A 14804-nucleotide genomic window follows, 5' to 3' on the forward strand; every position below is an offset into this window, starting at 1 on the left:
TTCTTTTTACTACTTTCGATACCTCCGCGTAGCTTAGTCCCCGCATTTACTCGCTGTAAATATTCCATATACTTGGCCAACGGCTGTCAATCAATTCAACCGCCTCCATTCATCCAGCATCGCTTCCTATCGATAACCCGTCTTTCCGACAACCCTCGTCTGACTTGGCCCAGAACCTCTTACTGTACGTACATGGATTTCCTTTGAAACCCCATTGGGATCACCGTCACGGTGCTGCAACAGGCAACGTCACACCTTCCCCTCTACCTCCCTTCTGCGTCTGCTCTTGTCGTATTTGGCTTGTTGTTGCTGGGCTGCATAGGCTCTTGGACTATAGCAGTCCGGTTCTACTCTGCATTACTGTAAACTCTTCGTTTGGAGGAGCCCTTGTTATCCCACTTGAGCACCACCGATCATGCGAGGCACTCATTCTGATCTGTGAGATTGTAGGCCACTCATCATCTGATACGCCGTATCACTCACCTCCTGGTTCCTGACTCCCTGAAACCTGAGGCAACTGGGCTTTTCTCACGCAAGGAATCGCTGCTTTCCGCTGTCTACCGACGCGTACCAAATCATTCTGTCTTGTTCCTGGCGTCTATCCTCCACTCACTTCTCTGCCTGCAATCTGCTTCAAGTACCTGGACCAGCTTTCCGGGATTTGAGCACTTCAAGGCCTGCCTTTCATACATGTTCGCATTGGCCATCAGCTGTGTTGCAACAAGTGCATATGCGTCAGTAGTTGCACAGTCGGACCCACAGTCAACGCTCTCACACTCCGCAGGCTGCCTGGAGCATACTCGTCAACATCAACAGCTTCGCGCATCGAGGGCGTGAACCTTACGTCACACGATACCCTTCCATCATCAAACCTGTGTCAAGTGGCACATCTACCGTCAACATTCCGAAATCTAATTCATGAGTTACGACCAGAGACTGGGCGCCGGAGTATACGGTGCAACAGACGCGGGCAACGATGGAGACGCGAAGAAGGGCTCAGTACGGGCGGCTCGTGAGAGGATGCAGGCTGCGCAGAAAAAGACCCAGCTCCCAGACACATCGAAGATAATAGGTCTTCCTCGACGACCGAACCAACTTGTTTCGCAGCGGTCTCAAGAGCAAGTCGAGCAACCACAAAGACTTGCACCCTCGGGAAGCAGAGATGATATTGAAGCAGACTCGCCGTCACCACAATGGCCACTGCCGAACATCACCAGGGAATTGGTAGACTCCAGTCCTGATATCCCACCACGCTCTCCAAAAAGATTACAACCACCGCCACAGTTTGCACGACCTTTGTCCGACGAGTTTCCCATCCAACAGCTGTCCCCTGAACTCCCTTCACCAGCCTCCCCGGGATATCTACATCCCAATGGCGATACCTTCTCTCCTGGCTCTTTCCGTTCCTCGCGCCCAATAACTACCTCATCTATAGCCTCGGACTCTTCGATAGGATCCATACCCGACTTTCCTGTGCCCCAACCACCTATGCCAAGTATACAACAAGCTCGACGATTTCCGAGTCTAGGCCCGCCGCCTTCCTCCCGAAGAGGTCCGTCGTCGTACTATACACAGATGTCGTATGTATCGCCCATCGTTGAGGAGTCGGAGAACAACTCTTCAAGAATACAATCACAGCGTGGATCCTTTGCCTCTAGCAACGTGTTTCCCACAGACGACAAGGCCTTTTACCCCGATGACGACCTATACTCGGACGATGGTGAGACTATCACCAGCGATCGCGGCACCATCTCACCAACTCCGACCGATCACGACGACCGAAGCGGCCTCGTTCAGCAATCACCTGCACTCGTAAGGCAAGCGAGCTTGGGCAGGCGGACTAAGCCATCGCTGATGACCATCAAGTCAATTGACAGCTTTGGAAACAAGAAGAACGGAGCGGATGCAAAGAAAGATGGCGTTGGTATCGGTTTAGGGGCCATGGGGCTAGGAGCTGCAGCTCTCGCAAGGGATGGTAGTCCGTCAGGCATGCCAAGGTCACCTCTCAGCCGAGGCGTCTCTGCAGACTCTGTGGACACTATTGAGATGTTCAAAGGCAAAAACTACACAGGAACAGCGTCACCACTGCAACAAGAATTACGCCCGACTGGACTAGCCGAGCGTGCTGGTATGCGAAGGCCTGCAAGGCTCGATATGGATGCGGTCCGGGACGCCGAGGCGCGTGGTAGCTTGACAAGCTTGCCAGATCTCATTCGAAGAGCCACACGACTAGCAGCAAATCTCGATCGTGGACGCACAGCGAGTCGACTTGGTCTAGACTTCTGGGAAACCGGTGCTCCCGATAGGAACCAAGTCCGGCAATCCGGATTGTCTGAGATGCTTGCTGCATTTCCGCCGCCTGGCCAAGAAACACCCAACCGTTCGGGCCGTGGTACTCCAAACTTTGGGAACGGCAGTCTATCCAAATGGCCATCAGGTGGCTATTCGCGCAATGGTGTCACAGACTCTGGATTGAGTAACGAAAAACAAAAGCCGCGCCGACGATGCTGTGGTATGCCGTTATGGACATTCATCACGCTCCTAATAGTCTTACTGGTTATCATCGCTGCTGCAGTCGTCATCCCAGTAGTCCTAGTCGTCATACCAAACATGAACAAAGGAGTCAACAACACTCCTGCCGCTCAAGAAACTCAAGGACCCAACACCGGAGGCAACAACAACATGAGTAACACCAATGCTCCTGCTCAACCACTTCCCACGTCTGGTCCGGGTCAAGGCAACGAGCAATGCAACGGTCTCATCACCTGCCAAAACGGCGGTATCGCGATCCTGAATTCTGACCGATCATGCAATTGCGTATGCATCAATGGCTTCACGGGAAGTACATGCACGAACGATGATGCCACCGGGTGCACCACGACTAACCTTGCCGGCACTGCTAACAACGCAACCATGGGCTCCGGCATTCCTCGTCTTCTTGAGACCACTGCTCCCAAGTTCAATATTCCTTTGGACGGCACACGCGTGCTGGCGCTGTTCTCTCAGTTGTCTCTGAGCTGCGCTGCCGAAAATGCTCTCATCACGTTCAATGGGCTTGCCTCTCGTTCTGTTCCGCATCGTCTCCACTCGATGGATCTGAAGTCTACGCTCCACCCGTCACGTACGTTACCAGTACTTCACCATCCCCATCCTGCGCAAGCTCCTGGCCAACAAGCCAAGCGCCAGACCGTGGGCCAGGTTGGCCAAGCTGAGGCTTCGAGTGACGAGAGCACATCCAAAGCTGAAACCATCATAACACAACCTATCTCAAGCAACATCAGTGCTCTCGACTTTGCTCGTGTAGCTGTACTCCTTGCGCTCCAGGAAAGCAAGGACCTAGATGTTGCCGCGAGCGCACAGGAGTCAATTCAAACACTGCTCACAAACGATCGCAACGGGAATGCGGACGGTGGTAGTGTTGATGTTGGTCCTTTCGATTTGGACCTTGTCAACTTCACGATCAAGTTTCAGAACGGCACCACGATACGTGCGCCGCCTTCATCCTCCTCTTAAGCATCATCCATCTTTTCGCGACATCAGTTAGATTTGAGATCTTGCCTTTCTCAGCATAGCGATACCCTTGTTACATTTTTCATCAAACCAGACAGCATCTCCATTTTCATTACATTCAGATCTTGTTCAATATCTTTGTACGATATCAAAGGGCTGGTGTGTGCCCGTGGATCAGCACAGCGCTGGCGTGTCTCTTTTTCCTTTCGTTCACTATCCTTAACACCATGTTTTCCTCTTATACCCGTCCCGTGGACGCATTGTCATGACCGATGGACTGGATCTAATGTTTGTTTTGTTATGGTTGGTGGGAAATACCCGATGGTGGAGTTCGATATAAACGGCAGTCTTGATCTATTAGCGAAAAGGATAGTGAGTAGCATAGCACAAATACCATAGCAATTAGATTGGTGTGACAAAACTACAAAGCTAGTCGAAGCCTCCAGGCGTCTCGATACATGTGAACAGTGAAGATGCTGGGTGACTGATGAATACAGGTAACGACCGCAGACTTATGCAATATACCAACAACGTATCAGGCTCCGATATCCATCGCTAATGTACAGCTAAATCGCGGTTAGTGTACAGATGCTCTCTCCACTGTGTTGTGGTCGCTACTAGGTGTTCTCGTGTTCCCCTGATATCTCTTGGTCTGCCTTCCACAACTCCCCTCTTTCACCTCAACCCAAACCTCCCCAACATGAAGCCTGCCACCGCTCTGCCCACCAGAACCTTGCACTCTCCGCTTAAGGTCCCCCAACTCCCACCTTCACGATCCAAAAAAGGGTCCAAAAACTGGTCACGCCGCCAACCTAATCGCGCTAGACTCTCACGTCTACACATTAAATCCACGCCCCTCCAACTCTGCGATCCTTCTTCCACGCACAGCGACTGACAGAATCACACACATTGACAACACATCATACTCCATCAATCGCCGCTGAGCCTTTCTATCTTACACCTCTTTAATTCGCAACTGCGACAAGTTCATCCACTTCGCCAATTCGGCTATCGCCATTCCATTCGCTCTGATAGTGCATCGCGACAACCGTCAACACTATGTGGGCGTTCAAGGTCTTGCCCGCCTTGTTCGGTGTGGTTCCATGGTTCAAATCCACGGTTTCTACTTCCAACATCGAGGCCGTCGTCGTCACTCATCTAGTGCTCGAAGCGCCTTTCATCTTGCCAACTGTCACTGTCACCGAGACAGTCGGTATCCCGGCCACTCCCATTACTCACGCCATCCCCACTATCTCCTCCACTCCTACCCCTCAGTCTAGTCGTCCTAGGCTCAACCTCTACAAGTACTCCTCGCCTGACCACAGTGAGTCCCGCTATAGGGCCCATAATCGCGTGTCCACTGCGCACGCGATGGCGGTACCTCAGTACTCCAAGCTTGACTTGGTTGTATTCCTCGTGACCATCTTTGCCGTCACCATCATGGCTTGGTGGGCCACTGTCTTCGCCATGGGCAAAGGCCGCGCCATGCGGAGCCTCGGCCAGGTCCTCCCAGTTATCAACGATTCCTTTCAGCACACTGGATGCCGCATTGGATATGCAGGTTTGCTCCTGGGTTGGTTTTGTTTGCTCACCGACTACTGGTTCAGATGGTCAGAAGGATACATCGTATGGCCAAGGATCTTCAGTACCTTCCTGTCGTACCCACTTATTCTCATCGTTCACACGCAACTGCCACCCTCTAAATGCATTCCTCCCCTTTGTTGGAGGTTTGTCAAGACGGTCGTGAACGGTATAGGACAGTGGTTCACTAGACAAGCACACGACTGGTACGAAGGCCGAACAAGCAAGCGTCGTATCGACGAGATGTTTGAACGACATATGTCCGTAATCACCATCGGAGAATGTCTTTTTCCGGGCCTTTACGACACTTACCCAAACCCGGTGACCTGGTCCCAGATATTCAAGGCCATCGGGACAGACCTTCTATTCTTCTTTTGGAACTTGATCATTGTCGTGATCAAGCTCCGCATCCGATCTTGGAAGCAAATCATACCACACATGCTGGACGCTTTGCGAGTCACGGCGCAAGTTTGTTTCGGCCTTGAACATGAGGATGTCTCTTGGAGAATCTGGAAAGCAGGCTATGTGACCTTTTTGAGAGGCGTTTGTACCATCTGCTCCATGGCCTTGGAGCTTCTCAAGACATTTCTCGGTATGATTTGGGTTGTGCTCGCAATGGGCAAAGCCGCCCTCAATCGTTCCCGCCTTCGTTATCTGAACACATCACTACCTGACAATTTGACGAAAGACGAGACCGAGGCCTATGGAAACAAAGTCCACGAGGCTTATTGCAAAACAGCGACCTACGACTGGACCCAGACCGCTCTGCTGTTTCTTGCATATCAAGCAGCGTTGGAAGACAAAGATGCGTTGCGTTCACATACCGACGACATCATCGCATTCTACAGCGCCATCAGCCAAACCATTCGGAGCCCAGAGTTTCTTCAGATCCTCGATCGAGGTAACATGACTATTTACAAGGACTACCGTAATTCCCTCAGCATCCTCGCCAAGTGCGCCCAGGTCAACATCCGCACTTTGGATATATGGGGACCCAAGGTTGATGATGTCGCCACGGCTATGGAAGCCAAGTTTGTTCCTTTCGAACGCGACGAGATCGTCAAGTTCGTCGCTGGGATGCAGTTTGGTGCTTCGCCGCTTCGCCAGCATAAGACGGCTTCGTTCCCAAGGATGAGTGAGTGGACGGCTGATCCTTTCCTGACTGATGAGCCTGCGCCCCGGTCGATCTGCCTCCCGCTCACGAGGAACTTTGCCTAGGCACTGGTGGAACTGTGAACGCTCCGATCAAAGATACAGACGAAGAAGAGAAAAACAGCATCGACAAGGCGGAATTCTCACCGCACGCCAACGCCAATCGAACACTCCAAACAACACCTACCGTTACCATCGTCCGTCACCGATTCTTGCGGACTATCTCACCACTACCCCTTCCCCTTCCACTTGAACCATGATTGAACATAGACAAGCCTAGCCCAACCCTTTATGAAGCCGAGACAGTGTAGTTGTAGTGCACGCAAACGTCTTCCAAACAGCTTCTCACCAATCCCATGCAGCAGGTATAGTCCGTCCGCGGTGCCTGAGCGACTGAAAAGTCCCGTTCTGAAGGTTTGAGGGGTTTGAGGATAGACTTGTTTATGTTTCATCTGTGTTCGGTGGTCTGATGGGTGCGTGGTGCTTTGTGGGATGGACAGTGAGAAGCAAGTGACGGGGGCTGGGAGGGTAGGTGCAAGCAGGGGTGCTTGAGTGGAATAGCGTAAGGGGAGGAAGAGGTGGAGTCGGCTTTGAGGATTTTGGATGCGATGATATCTTTGGGTTTGTTCTGCACTATGTTTCCTAGATCTATTGATCTAATTTTCTTCTGTATGATACCTTTTGAGTTTTTACGAGTTTGACGTGTGTTGCTTTCCAGATGTACTGGATGCTCGAGGGGTGTTTTGGAGTTTGGCTGGAAAGATACCCAATTACTTGTCCTTTTTCCTTCACAGAATCAAACTTTGAACTACATATTTCTCAAAGTGTAAAGTAACGTCTGCACCTCTCAGCAGAATGCAAATGAGGTTGTGGTGACGATGAGGGTGCAGGGCAAGTGCGACGCGACAGCCCCTCCATGTGCCCCACTCAAGCAGCTCGCAGTGCTCTCAATTACCTGTTCCTGAGCTGGCAGTCAACACTCAACAGCCACACCTCCCCCGCATAACCGCCGACACCACCTATACCTCTCCACTATGCCTCAGGAAAACTCAAAGGTGTCAGACCCGGACGCGACGTCGCAAGCGGCCGCCGAAGTTATCGCCGAATCGAGCAAGCAGCCAGAAGCGGAATCCGCAGACGAGAGCGGCGATGACGCGACCGAGACAGTAGAAGGCGCAGAGGGGGCGTCAGAAAAGAAGAAGAAGAGCAGGAAGCGCAAGATGAAGGATGCCATCAGCGGCAAGGGCAAGGCCGGCGACGTCACAGACTTGAATGCGCCCGCAGGAAACGTCCTACCAAAGGAAGCGCTGAACATGTTGCTCGCCAACAATCCTGGCCTAGCGAACGAGTTGCAGGGCAAGGCAAACAGCAAGGAGGAACTTGCGCAATTGATCAAGAAGCTCAACATCAACGAGATGCTGACAGGTCTGGCACCGCAAGGCAGCCAAAAGGACATGGCCAGTCACGCCTTCTGGAAGACGCAGCCCGTGCCCAGCTTCGAGGAGATGGCCAACAAGGAAAAGATCAAGGACGGACCTATCAAGGAGATCAAGATCGACGAGGTGGACAAGAACCCAAGTCCCATGTACCCCGGTTTTGAGTGGGTGACGATGGACCTGGAGGACGAAAAGCAGCTCGAGGAGGTCTATGAGCTGCTCACAAACCACTACGTTGAAGACAAGGATGCGACCTTCCGATTCAAATACTCGCCATCTTTCCTGAACTGGTAGGCAATCGCGTGCTGCCATGGACGACTTCCGCTAACGCAAGCAGGGCACTGAAAGCCCCAGGCTGGAAGAAGGAATGGCACGTCGGTGTCCGCGCAACCGCCTCAGGCAAGCTCGTCGCATTCATCTCCGGTATCCCAATACAGATGCGAGTACGCGACAAAGTTCTCAACTGCTCCGAAGTCAACTTCCTCTGCGTCCACAAGAAGCTCCGCTCTAAGCGATTAGCACCCGTCCTCATCAAGGAGATCACCCGCCGCTGTTACGTCGAGGGCACATTCCAAGCGGTATATACCGTTGGCTCTCTGCTACCTACTCCCGTCTCCACAGCTCGCTACTTCCACCGCGCCATCGACTGGGAGAAGCTATATGATGTCGGTTTCTCCCCTCTACCCCATGGTAGCACCAAGACACGTCAAATTGTACGATACAAGCTCCCAGATACCACAGCTACCCCTGGACTCCGCGAGATGGAGGCCAAGGATGTGGACGCAGCTGTTGATCTTCTTAAGCGATACCTAGCGCGCATGGATATGGCACAAGTCTTCAACAAGACCGAGTTCGAGCACTGGATGGCGCCAAAGGAGAAGCCCAAGGAACAGGTTGTATGGAGCTATGTTGTCGAGGATCCCGACACTCACAAGATCACCGACTACTTCTCTTTCTATAACCTGGAGAGTACGGTGATTGGTAACAAGAAGCACAACACCATCAAGGCAGCGTACCTGTTCTACTATGGCACAGAAGTAGCGTTTGAGAAAGAAGACAAGGACAAGACGAAGCTCAAGCAGCGACTGAACCTGTTGATGAAGGACGCGTTGATCTTGGCCAAGAAAGTAAGCACTCCACCCCCGTTGCTGTCCGACAAACCAAACCTCTACTAACATGCTGTGACCAGGCCGACTTTGACGTCTTCAACGCTCTCACACTCCTTGACAACCCGCTTTTCCTCGAGGAACAACGCTTCGGCGCCGGAGACGGCTCGCTGCACTACTACCTGTACAACTACCGCGCTGCGCCGATACCGGGTGGCATTGATGGCCGGAACCAGTCAAGCAAGGACCACATGGGTGGTATTGGTTTGGTCATGTTGTAATCGTGAGTTATTTCAGCGTGCATCTGCTACGGTGTTTGGATAGCGGTTTTGCTATGGGATGGATGTGTGTATCCGGGTATGTTGGTGTGAGCACACACCGTTGTGCAAGGCCTGCTGATATCTCTCTGAATGCATCAATTACTACCTACATTCCACCATGCTCATTCCCGATTACTAGTGGTTCCATCTACGTGATGTGAAGAATGCTATCGCTCATGCCTTGCGATCCTGTTGATAGGCAGGTACAATCCCTCATCTCAAGCAGCAACCATGTCATTCCACATCAGTTCCTCTCTAAGGTCCGCCCTCTCCTCGCCCACCACGACCTCTACCCCGCCCGCGTCCACCGCGGCCGCCTCGTCCGCCACGACCGTTGGTAAAGCCCCGACCACGAGTCACAGGCAGCGTATCCCCCATGGTCAGATTATCGTCCGGAGGAGCTGCACCTCGTCCACGACCGAAGTTGGTGGGGGTTGGGGGAGAGAAGGGAGCAAATGAAGTTGCCTGATCACCCTGCGCATCTCCATCCCCAGGCCCATGACCACGACCAAAGCCTCCATGGCCCAGCGTTGTATGACCTCGGCCTCGACCACTACCCACATTGATGTCGGCGCCAGATGAAAGCAGTGAAGGACCGAGGGGAAAACCTCCCCGCCCTCCGCGGGTGCTTGAATTGCCACCGTATTCGCCGCGCCCACGGGTAGTCGACCTGGTGTCATACCTAGGAGCACCGGAAGAGTCTCCCATGGAGGATCCACTCTGCGTGTTTGGCATCGCCACGCCTCCATCCCAGTTGTATAAGGGGTAGCCGAAAATGGAGTCCCCACCCGAGAATGATCCGCGACCCATGCCTTGAGTGTAGCCACCACGTCCTGCAGCTGCAGCGGCAACAAGCTGATGCTGATATGATTCTATCGAAATAGTCGCACCAAGTGGCGGGCTGAGTGATGATGGTGGAGCCAATGCAGGTGGTGTGGACCCTGGAGGCGGCGCTCCCGAGGCACTTAGCCCAACATCGAATTGTAGAGATCCGACCGTCGGCCACAACGATGACGAGGGATCTGGTCTCCTTGGAGTTGGTGGCGGTGGAGTCGGCTTTTCTACAGGTGGCACATATGTGACTTCGAATGTGGCCCCATACTGCTCCTTCAAAGCAGTATGTAGCTTGGGCAGCATAGTACCCATATCTTCTGAAGTGACAGTTCGACCTCGAGCAACAGCAAAGATCTCATCATAGTCATATAGTTCATCGTCGATAAGATCGGTTTCAGGGCGGGGCTTCTTCGTACCACTCATCTTGTTCTTGGTCCACTCTTCCACTGTCTTGAGGATGGCATTGCCATGTTCTCTAAAGTGATGATCGACTACGTCCTTCCATAGTGGCGGCGGTTTGTCGAGCCAAGCTAGAATCGCAGTACGTACAGTGTGCTCGCGAATCTTGTCGTTGTACATTGCCGAAGGACTATTGGGACTGCGAGTGTAGCCAGCCTCTCTTCCTGGCTCGTTGTACCACGGCTCTTCACACAGTATCATTGCCTGTATCGATATCAAGACTTGCAGTAACGTTGACTCGCTAGCACTCCAGGGCTCGCCAGACCATGTACCAAGAAGGGATAAGCAGACCTTGCCATCGGCGTAGAGATTTGGATTGATGGATATACGACCACCTGCTGTTCCTTTAAAGTTGACTAGTGGAGGGGTATGGGGGAAATCCGTGGTACAGAAGAAGTCGAACTCAAAAAGGCCGTTCTCATACGGTGTTCCAACAGGCCCAGTGATGACGCACTTGAGGATGTCTGGCCTGTTCTCACAATAGCGTACAAAGATACCTGGCGGAAGGCCTGTTTGCAGCGTTGTGATCTCCGTAACTAGTCGCTTGAACCTCCCCGGACGGGAAAAGTCAAGTTTCTTCGCCTGTTTGTAATAGTGATGAGTCTGTTTGATCAAGTTCTCCTCCACTTCTCCCATTGCAAGGTCCTCAAGGACTACTGCAGCCTCCTTGCCCTTTTCGCTACCAGCTTCTGTGGGGGTGTTATCCTTGATAAATTGTGAAAGGGCTGAAATGCTACTACAGATCCATATCATTTGCTGGCCTTCTTGATTCTTGAAGTCCTCCTCATTGTTCTTAGCGCTCAGGAGGATCATGGCACTCTGAGTAGTGAGATTACGTAGGCACTCTGCGAGAACGGAAACGCTTTCTCTCAAATCAGGTGCAGCAGCGCAGAACGATAATGTGAGAAGATCTACCATCTCGGGACGCACAAAGCGAGGGCCAAAAAGAGCCGCACTCGTTTCGCTGTGTGACCCCACGTTCATCAAGAAGGTGAACAGAGTCTGGTAGAGATTTCTGCGCTTCATAACGTCGGCCAATGAGTCGTTTCGGAGTAACTCTGCACAGTATTGGAGAATCTTGCTGTTGCGGAGCATTTCCAGAACAGCTTCAGGAGGATCGAAATCAAAGCAGGTTTCTCGCTCGAGACTCGGAAGCAGATCTGTCAAGAAGCCCAGAACCATTTCACAGAAGACGTCTTCACATATCTGTGCCTTCCGGGCTCTTGAAATCTTGGTTTCCTTCTTGGGCTTTGGAGATACCGGTTCCTTCGAGTTCACGACGTGTCCTAAGTTGTGCTCGGAGCCCTTAGCTTCGCTTGTCACACACTCCGGACCATCAAAGTTGCCGCTATCGTCGCCTTCGTCGAGTTCATCGGTGTCGTAATCATAGTCAGTTTCTTCGTGCATGTCGTAACCATGTCCTCCATACCCCATACCACGAGGCATGTGGCCCGCCGGAGTTCCATGACCACCCCTTAGGCCTACAGCACCACCGCGGGCGGGCTTATTAGCCGTCTTACGCGCCTTTGACTCAAGCTTGGATTGCTTCGAAATCTTTCCGACATCCCTAGATTCCCAGATGTGCCGGTCGAATCCACAAAGGAGTGCCCATATAAGAAATAACCGACCGCCAACGCAGCACCACGAGACGCATTGTTTGCTAGATTGAGACAAGATCTTAGAAGGTCTTGCGAAAGGTTCTGGCTCGCATGCGATGCATGAGCGCGTGTTGCAGCTACTGCATCGAACATTGCAGGACAGTTCATCTACCGCGCCATCCGCCCAATCCTGGAACAAACGACGGATGTCGAGTTCCGAGGTAAAGAATGGTTCCTGGCAGATGCGACATTTCGTCGTCTTAAGATGAGCCGTGAGGTCCTCAAAGGTATTAAGGGTGACGTAGTTTGTTGGCGTTTCTTCCTGGTAGTGTGCGACTCTTCCATCGTCCTTGACAGGTCTCCAGTTTGACCCGCTGGCAGTTGCAGCCGAGTTATCGTGGGTAGGCTCAGAGGCAGAAAACTGCCCCTTTGCTTGTCCTTTCTCAGGGCCGTCCATCGATTCCCCTCGTGTTTCCATACTTGACTCACTTCTTGCACTGGCAATGAGATGCTATCTCAAGGCTCCGTAGAGTTAGATCGATATTGTAGGCCTTTGAGATATGTTATTGCATTAGTGCTGATCGTTGAACGTGAATACGACCCAGCGAGGTGGTTGAGTGCTGGCAATAAGTGCGACCAGGAGATGTGGTGTAAGCGTGTATACCTAGTTTCAGTGTGGTGTACGAGAGACTAAATCAGGTGAGGCTGAGGCGCAGTCACCTTAAGCACGTGTTGCAGCCGGTGAACGCTGATAGCCCTTATGCGTAGTGAATGGCGAAGTGACGGAGAAATAGACTGGCGATTTCCAAGCTGTGCTCAAAGAAGGTTCACAGGAAATGAGAATGACGGGTAATGCCTAACCACGGATATGCACAGGGTAGCACCTACCCAATAGAACCTCAAGGCAACACAAGGCGACAGCGCGGCTGAGACCGATTGAGGTGACCATGTGACGAGTCGCTACCAAACTTCATATTTTGAAAAAGAAAATAACTGTGGACACAGATCTGATTGGAAAATGCTGACTATAGAACATTGTATGCAATGGGGATAGGTCCATGTGCATGTGAGGTAGAAAGGTGCCACTCGAAGCATGGCGCCCAGCCATAAGTCTTTCGGTGTTATCGGAGATAGCCCGCATTCCGTCATCGTTCATCGAACCACTCGCATCGCGACGCGACTACTCCCTCATCCATGTCTCACCGGACTGAAGCCGCTGAGTTACCGCGATAATGGGTCAAGGAGCATCGCACGATACTCCGCAATTGACACTAGGTACGTGTGCGCAATCTACAATCTCTCGATCCTTGATTGCCGCTTCCAAGCTGCCGCCTAAGCATCTTGACTAACCGATTTCCAGAGCAGCTCTCACAAACCATAGCCCAACGATTCGCACAGAAAAGCTTCTCCCCTCTCGAGCTCTACTGCTTCAACTCCGTGTTCCGATCCCTCGCTGATACTGAATCCGGTGTGAAATACTGGAGTGAGAGCACACTATGTCGGTTCCTCGAGCTACCAGATGCGCTGAGCGTGGGCTCTGTCGTCTTTCAGATGGCTAGTTATCTTGGAGCATTCCCACTCCCTAGTCAAGCGCCAGCTATACTTACGCACGAGGCGCTGCTCAAGGTTGTCACTATACTTACAGAGAGATATGGAGCTGTGCTCAAGAGGAGAGGGAAGGAGATCTGGCTAAGAGAGCTCTACCGGAGTTTGGCCATATACGACAAGGGTATACGCTCAAGTCTGGAAGAAAAGGAAAAAGAAGAGATGGACCATCAGCCGAAGCAACGGAAAGAGGGGAGCAGTAATCTGGGGTTTGCCATCGATGCGCCTGAAGAGGGAGAAGCAGGGGAGGACGAGGATGACGATGAGTTGGTGCTGGCTGCGTTGGACTCTATGGATGCCATCGATGCGTTCAAACATGGAGAACAAACGAACGTACATCATTCAATCATACCGACCGACAATTTCCTCAAGCTGGTCGAACTGCTACTGCTCATCGCGCCGATCGATGCGCAGCAAAGCGTCTCATCACTGGCACCAGACCTTTCTGACAAAAGAGTAGCGGAGCTGCGGCAGGCCGCGAATGTCATACTGTCGTCTTTTGGCGTGGACAATCATCCCGGTGTCACGTATCGCACATTCAATACTGTCGTCTCGACGTCCTTACCATACCTGTTCAATGGTCTCAACCCACTCTTCGAGCATTTCCTCTTCGCGAAAGACTTTGACCTCTCCAAACGGAAGTCAGACCCTGGATCTCCCTCCCAAGAGAGCAAGCCTGTAATACCTCCACCAAAGGCAGAATTAGAACCAGTGCTCCGAGAACCGGGTGAGATCTTGAATCTGACGACACTGAGCCAATTGTCATTCTTTATCAAAGGCAGCGATCTCTTCCGGCGATTGCGGCCTCTATACAGCGGTAACACACATGGCTTCAGCATGGGATCCTTTGAAAAGCAAGTTTTCAATTGGCGTGCGCCCACCATCCTTCTCGTAAAAGGCCGTCTTCTCCCTGCAGCACCCTCCAGCACTCGCGAACGGGCACTGCAGGACATGCTACCACCAAAACGCCTACCGGACAGCGTAACCTCCACATCTCCTAATCAAACCCTCATCTACGGCGCCTACATCTCTTCGCAATGGAAACACACTGGCAAGACCTGTTTTGGCGACTCAGCGTTTCCAACGGGACGTAATACTGTACGGTTGAAGCTATCGTGAGGTACGTACGGATCGATTTCTGGTGTTGTACGTACTGTAGGTCCAAAAAAAGCTCTAAGTACGGGCCGTAACCGTAGTACGTTC

General features: G+C 52.2%; 5 protein-coding genes across 5 annotated transcripts; 4 read left to right on the forward strand and 1 right to left on the reverse strand.

Annotated features, from left to right (window-relative positions):
* Positions 1-918: 918 nt before the first annotated feature.
* On the forward strand, positions 919-3513 carry AA0111_g9079 (hypothetical protein; the record flags this gene model as incomplete). The annotated part of the gene is made up of 1 exon (XM_028655597.1): positions 919-3513. The coding sequence occupies one exon, from the start codon at positions 919-921 to the stop codon at positions 3511-3513; it is 2595 nt and encodes an 864-aa protein (XP_028503387.1).
* A 1056-nt stretch (positions 3514-4569) lies between these two features.
* AA0111_g9080 (hypothetical protein) lies at positions 4570-6309 on the forward strand (the record flags this gene model as incomplete). Its single annotated transcript, XM_028655599.1, has 1 exon — positions 4570-6309. One exon carries the CDS (start codon positions 4570-4572, stop codon positions 6307-6309), a length of 1740 nt encoding a protein of 579 aa, XP_028503336.1.
* Positions 6310-7277: 968 nt separating this feature from the next.
* Positions 7278-9066, forward strand: AA0111_g9081 (Glycylpeptide; the record flags this gene model as incomplete). The annotated part of the gene is made up of 3 exons (XM_028655600.1): positions 7278-7969; positions 8017-8806; positions 8869-9066. 3 exons carry the CDS (start codon positions 7278-7280, stop codon positions 9064-9066), a joined length of 1680 nt encoding a protein of 559 aa, XP_028503411.1.
* Positions 9067-9360: 294 nt separating this feature from the next.
* On the reverse strand, positions 9361-12474 carry AA0111_g9082 (hypothetical protein; the record flags this gene model as incomplete). The annotated part of the gene is made up of 1 exon (XM_028655601.1): positions 9361-12474. One exon carries the CDS (start codon positions 12472-12474, stop codon positions 9361-9363), a length of 3114 nt encoding a protein of 1037 aa, XP_028503413.1.
* A 754-nt stretch (positions 12475-13228) lies between these two features.
* On the forward strand, positions 13229-14720 carry AA0111_g9083 (Restriction of telomere capping protein 5; the record flags this gene model as incomplete). The annotated part of the gene is made up of 2 exons (XM_028655602.1): positions 13229-13271; positions 13357-14720. The coding sequence occupies 2 exons, from the start codon at positions 13229-13231 to the stop codon at positions 14718-14720; spliced, it is 1407 nt and encodes a 468-aa protein (XP_028503412.1).
* Positions 14721-14804: the final 84 nt, after the last annotated feature.

Source organism: Alternaria arborescens (assembly GCF_004154835.1).
Source record: "Alternaria arborescens strain FERA 675 chromosome Unknown contig_24, whole genome shotgun sequence".
Taxonomy (NCBI): domain Eukaryota; kingdom Fungi; phylum Ascomycota; class Dothideomycetes; order Pleosporales; family Pleosporaceae; genus Alternaria; species Alternaria arborescens.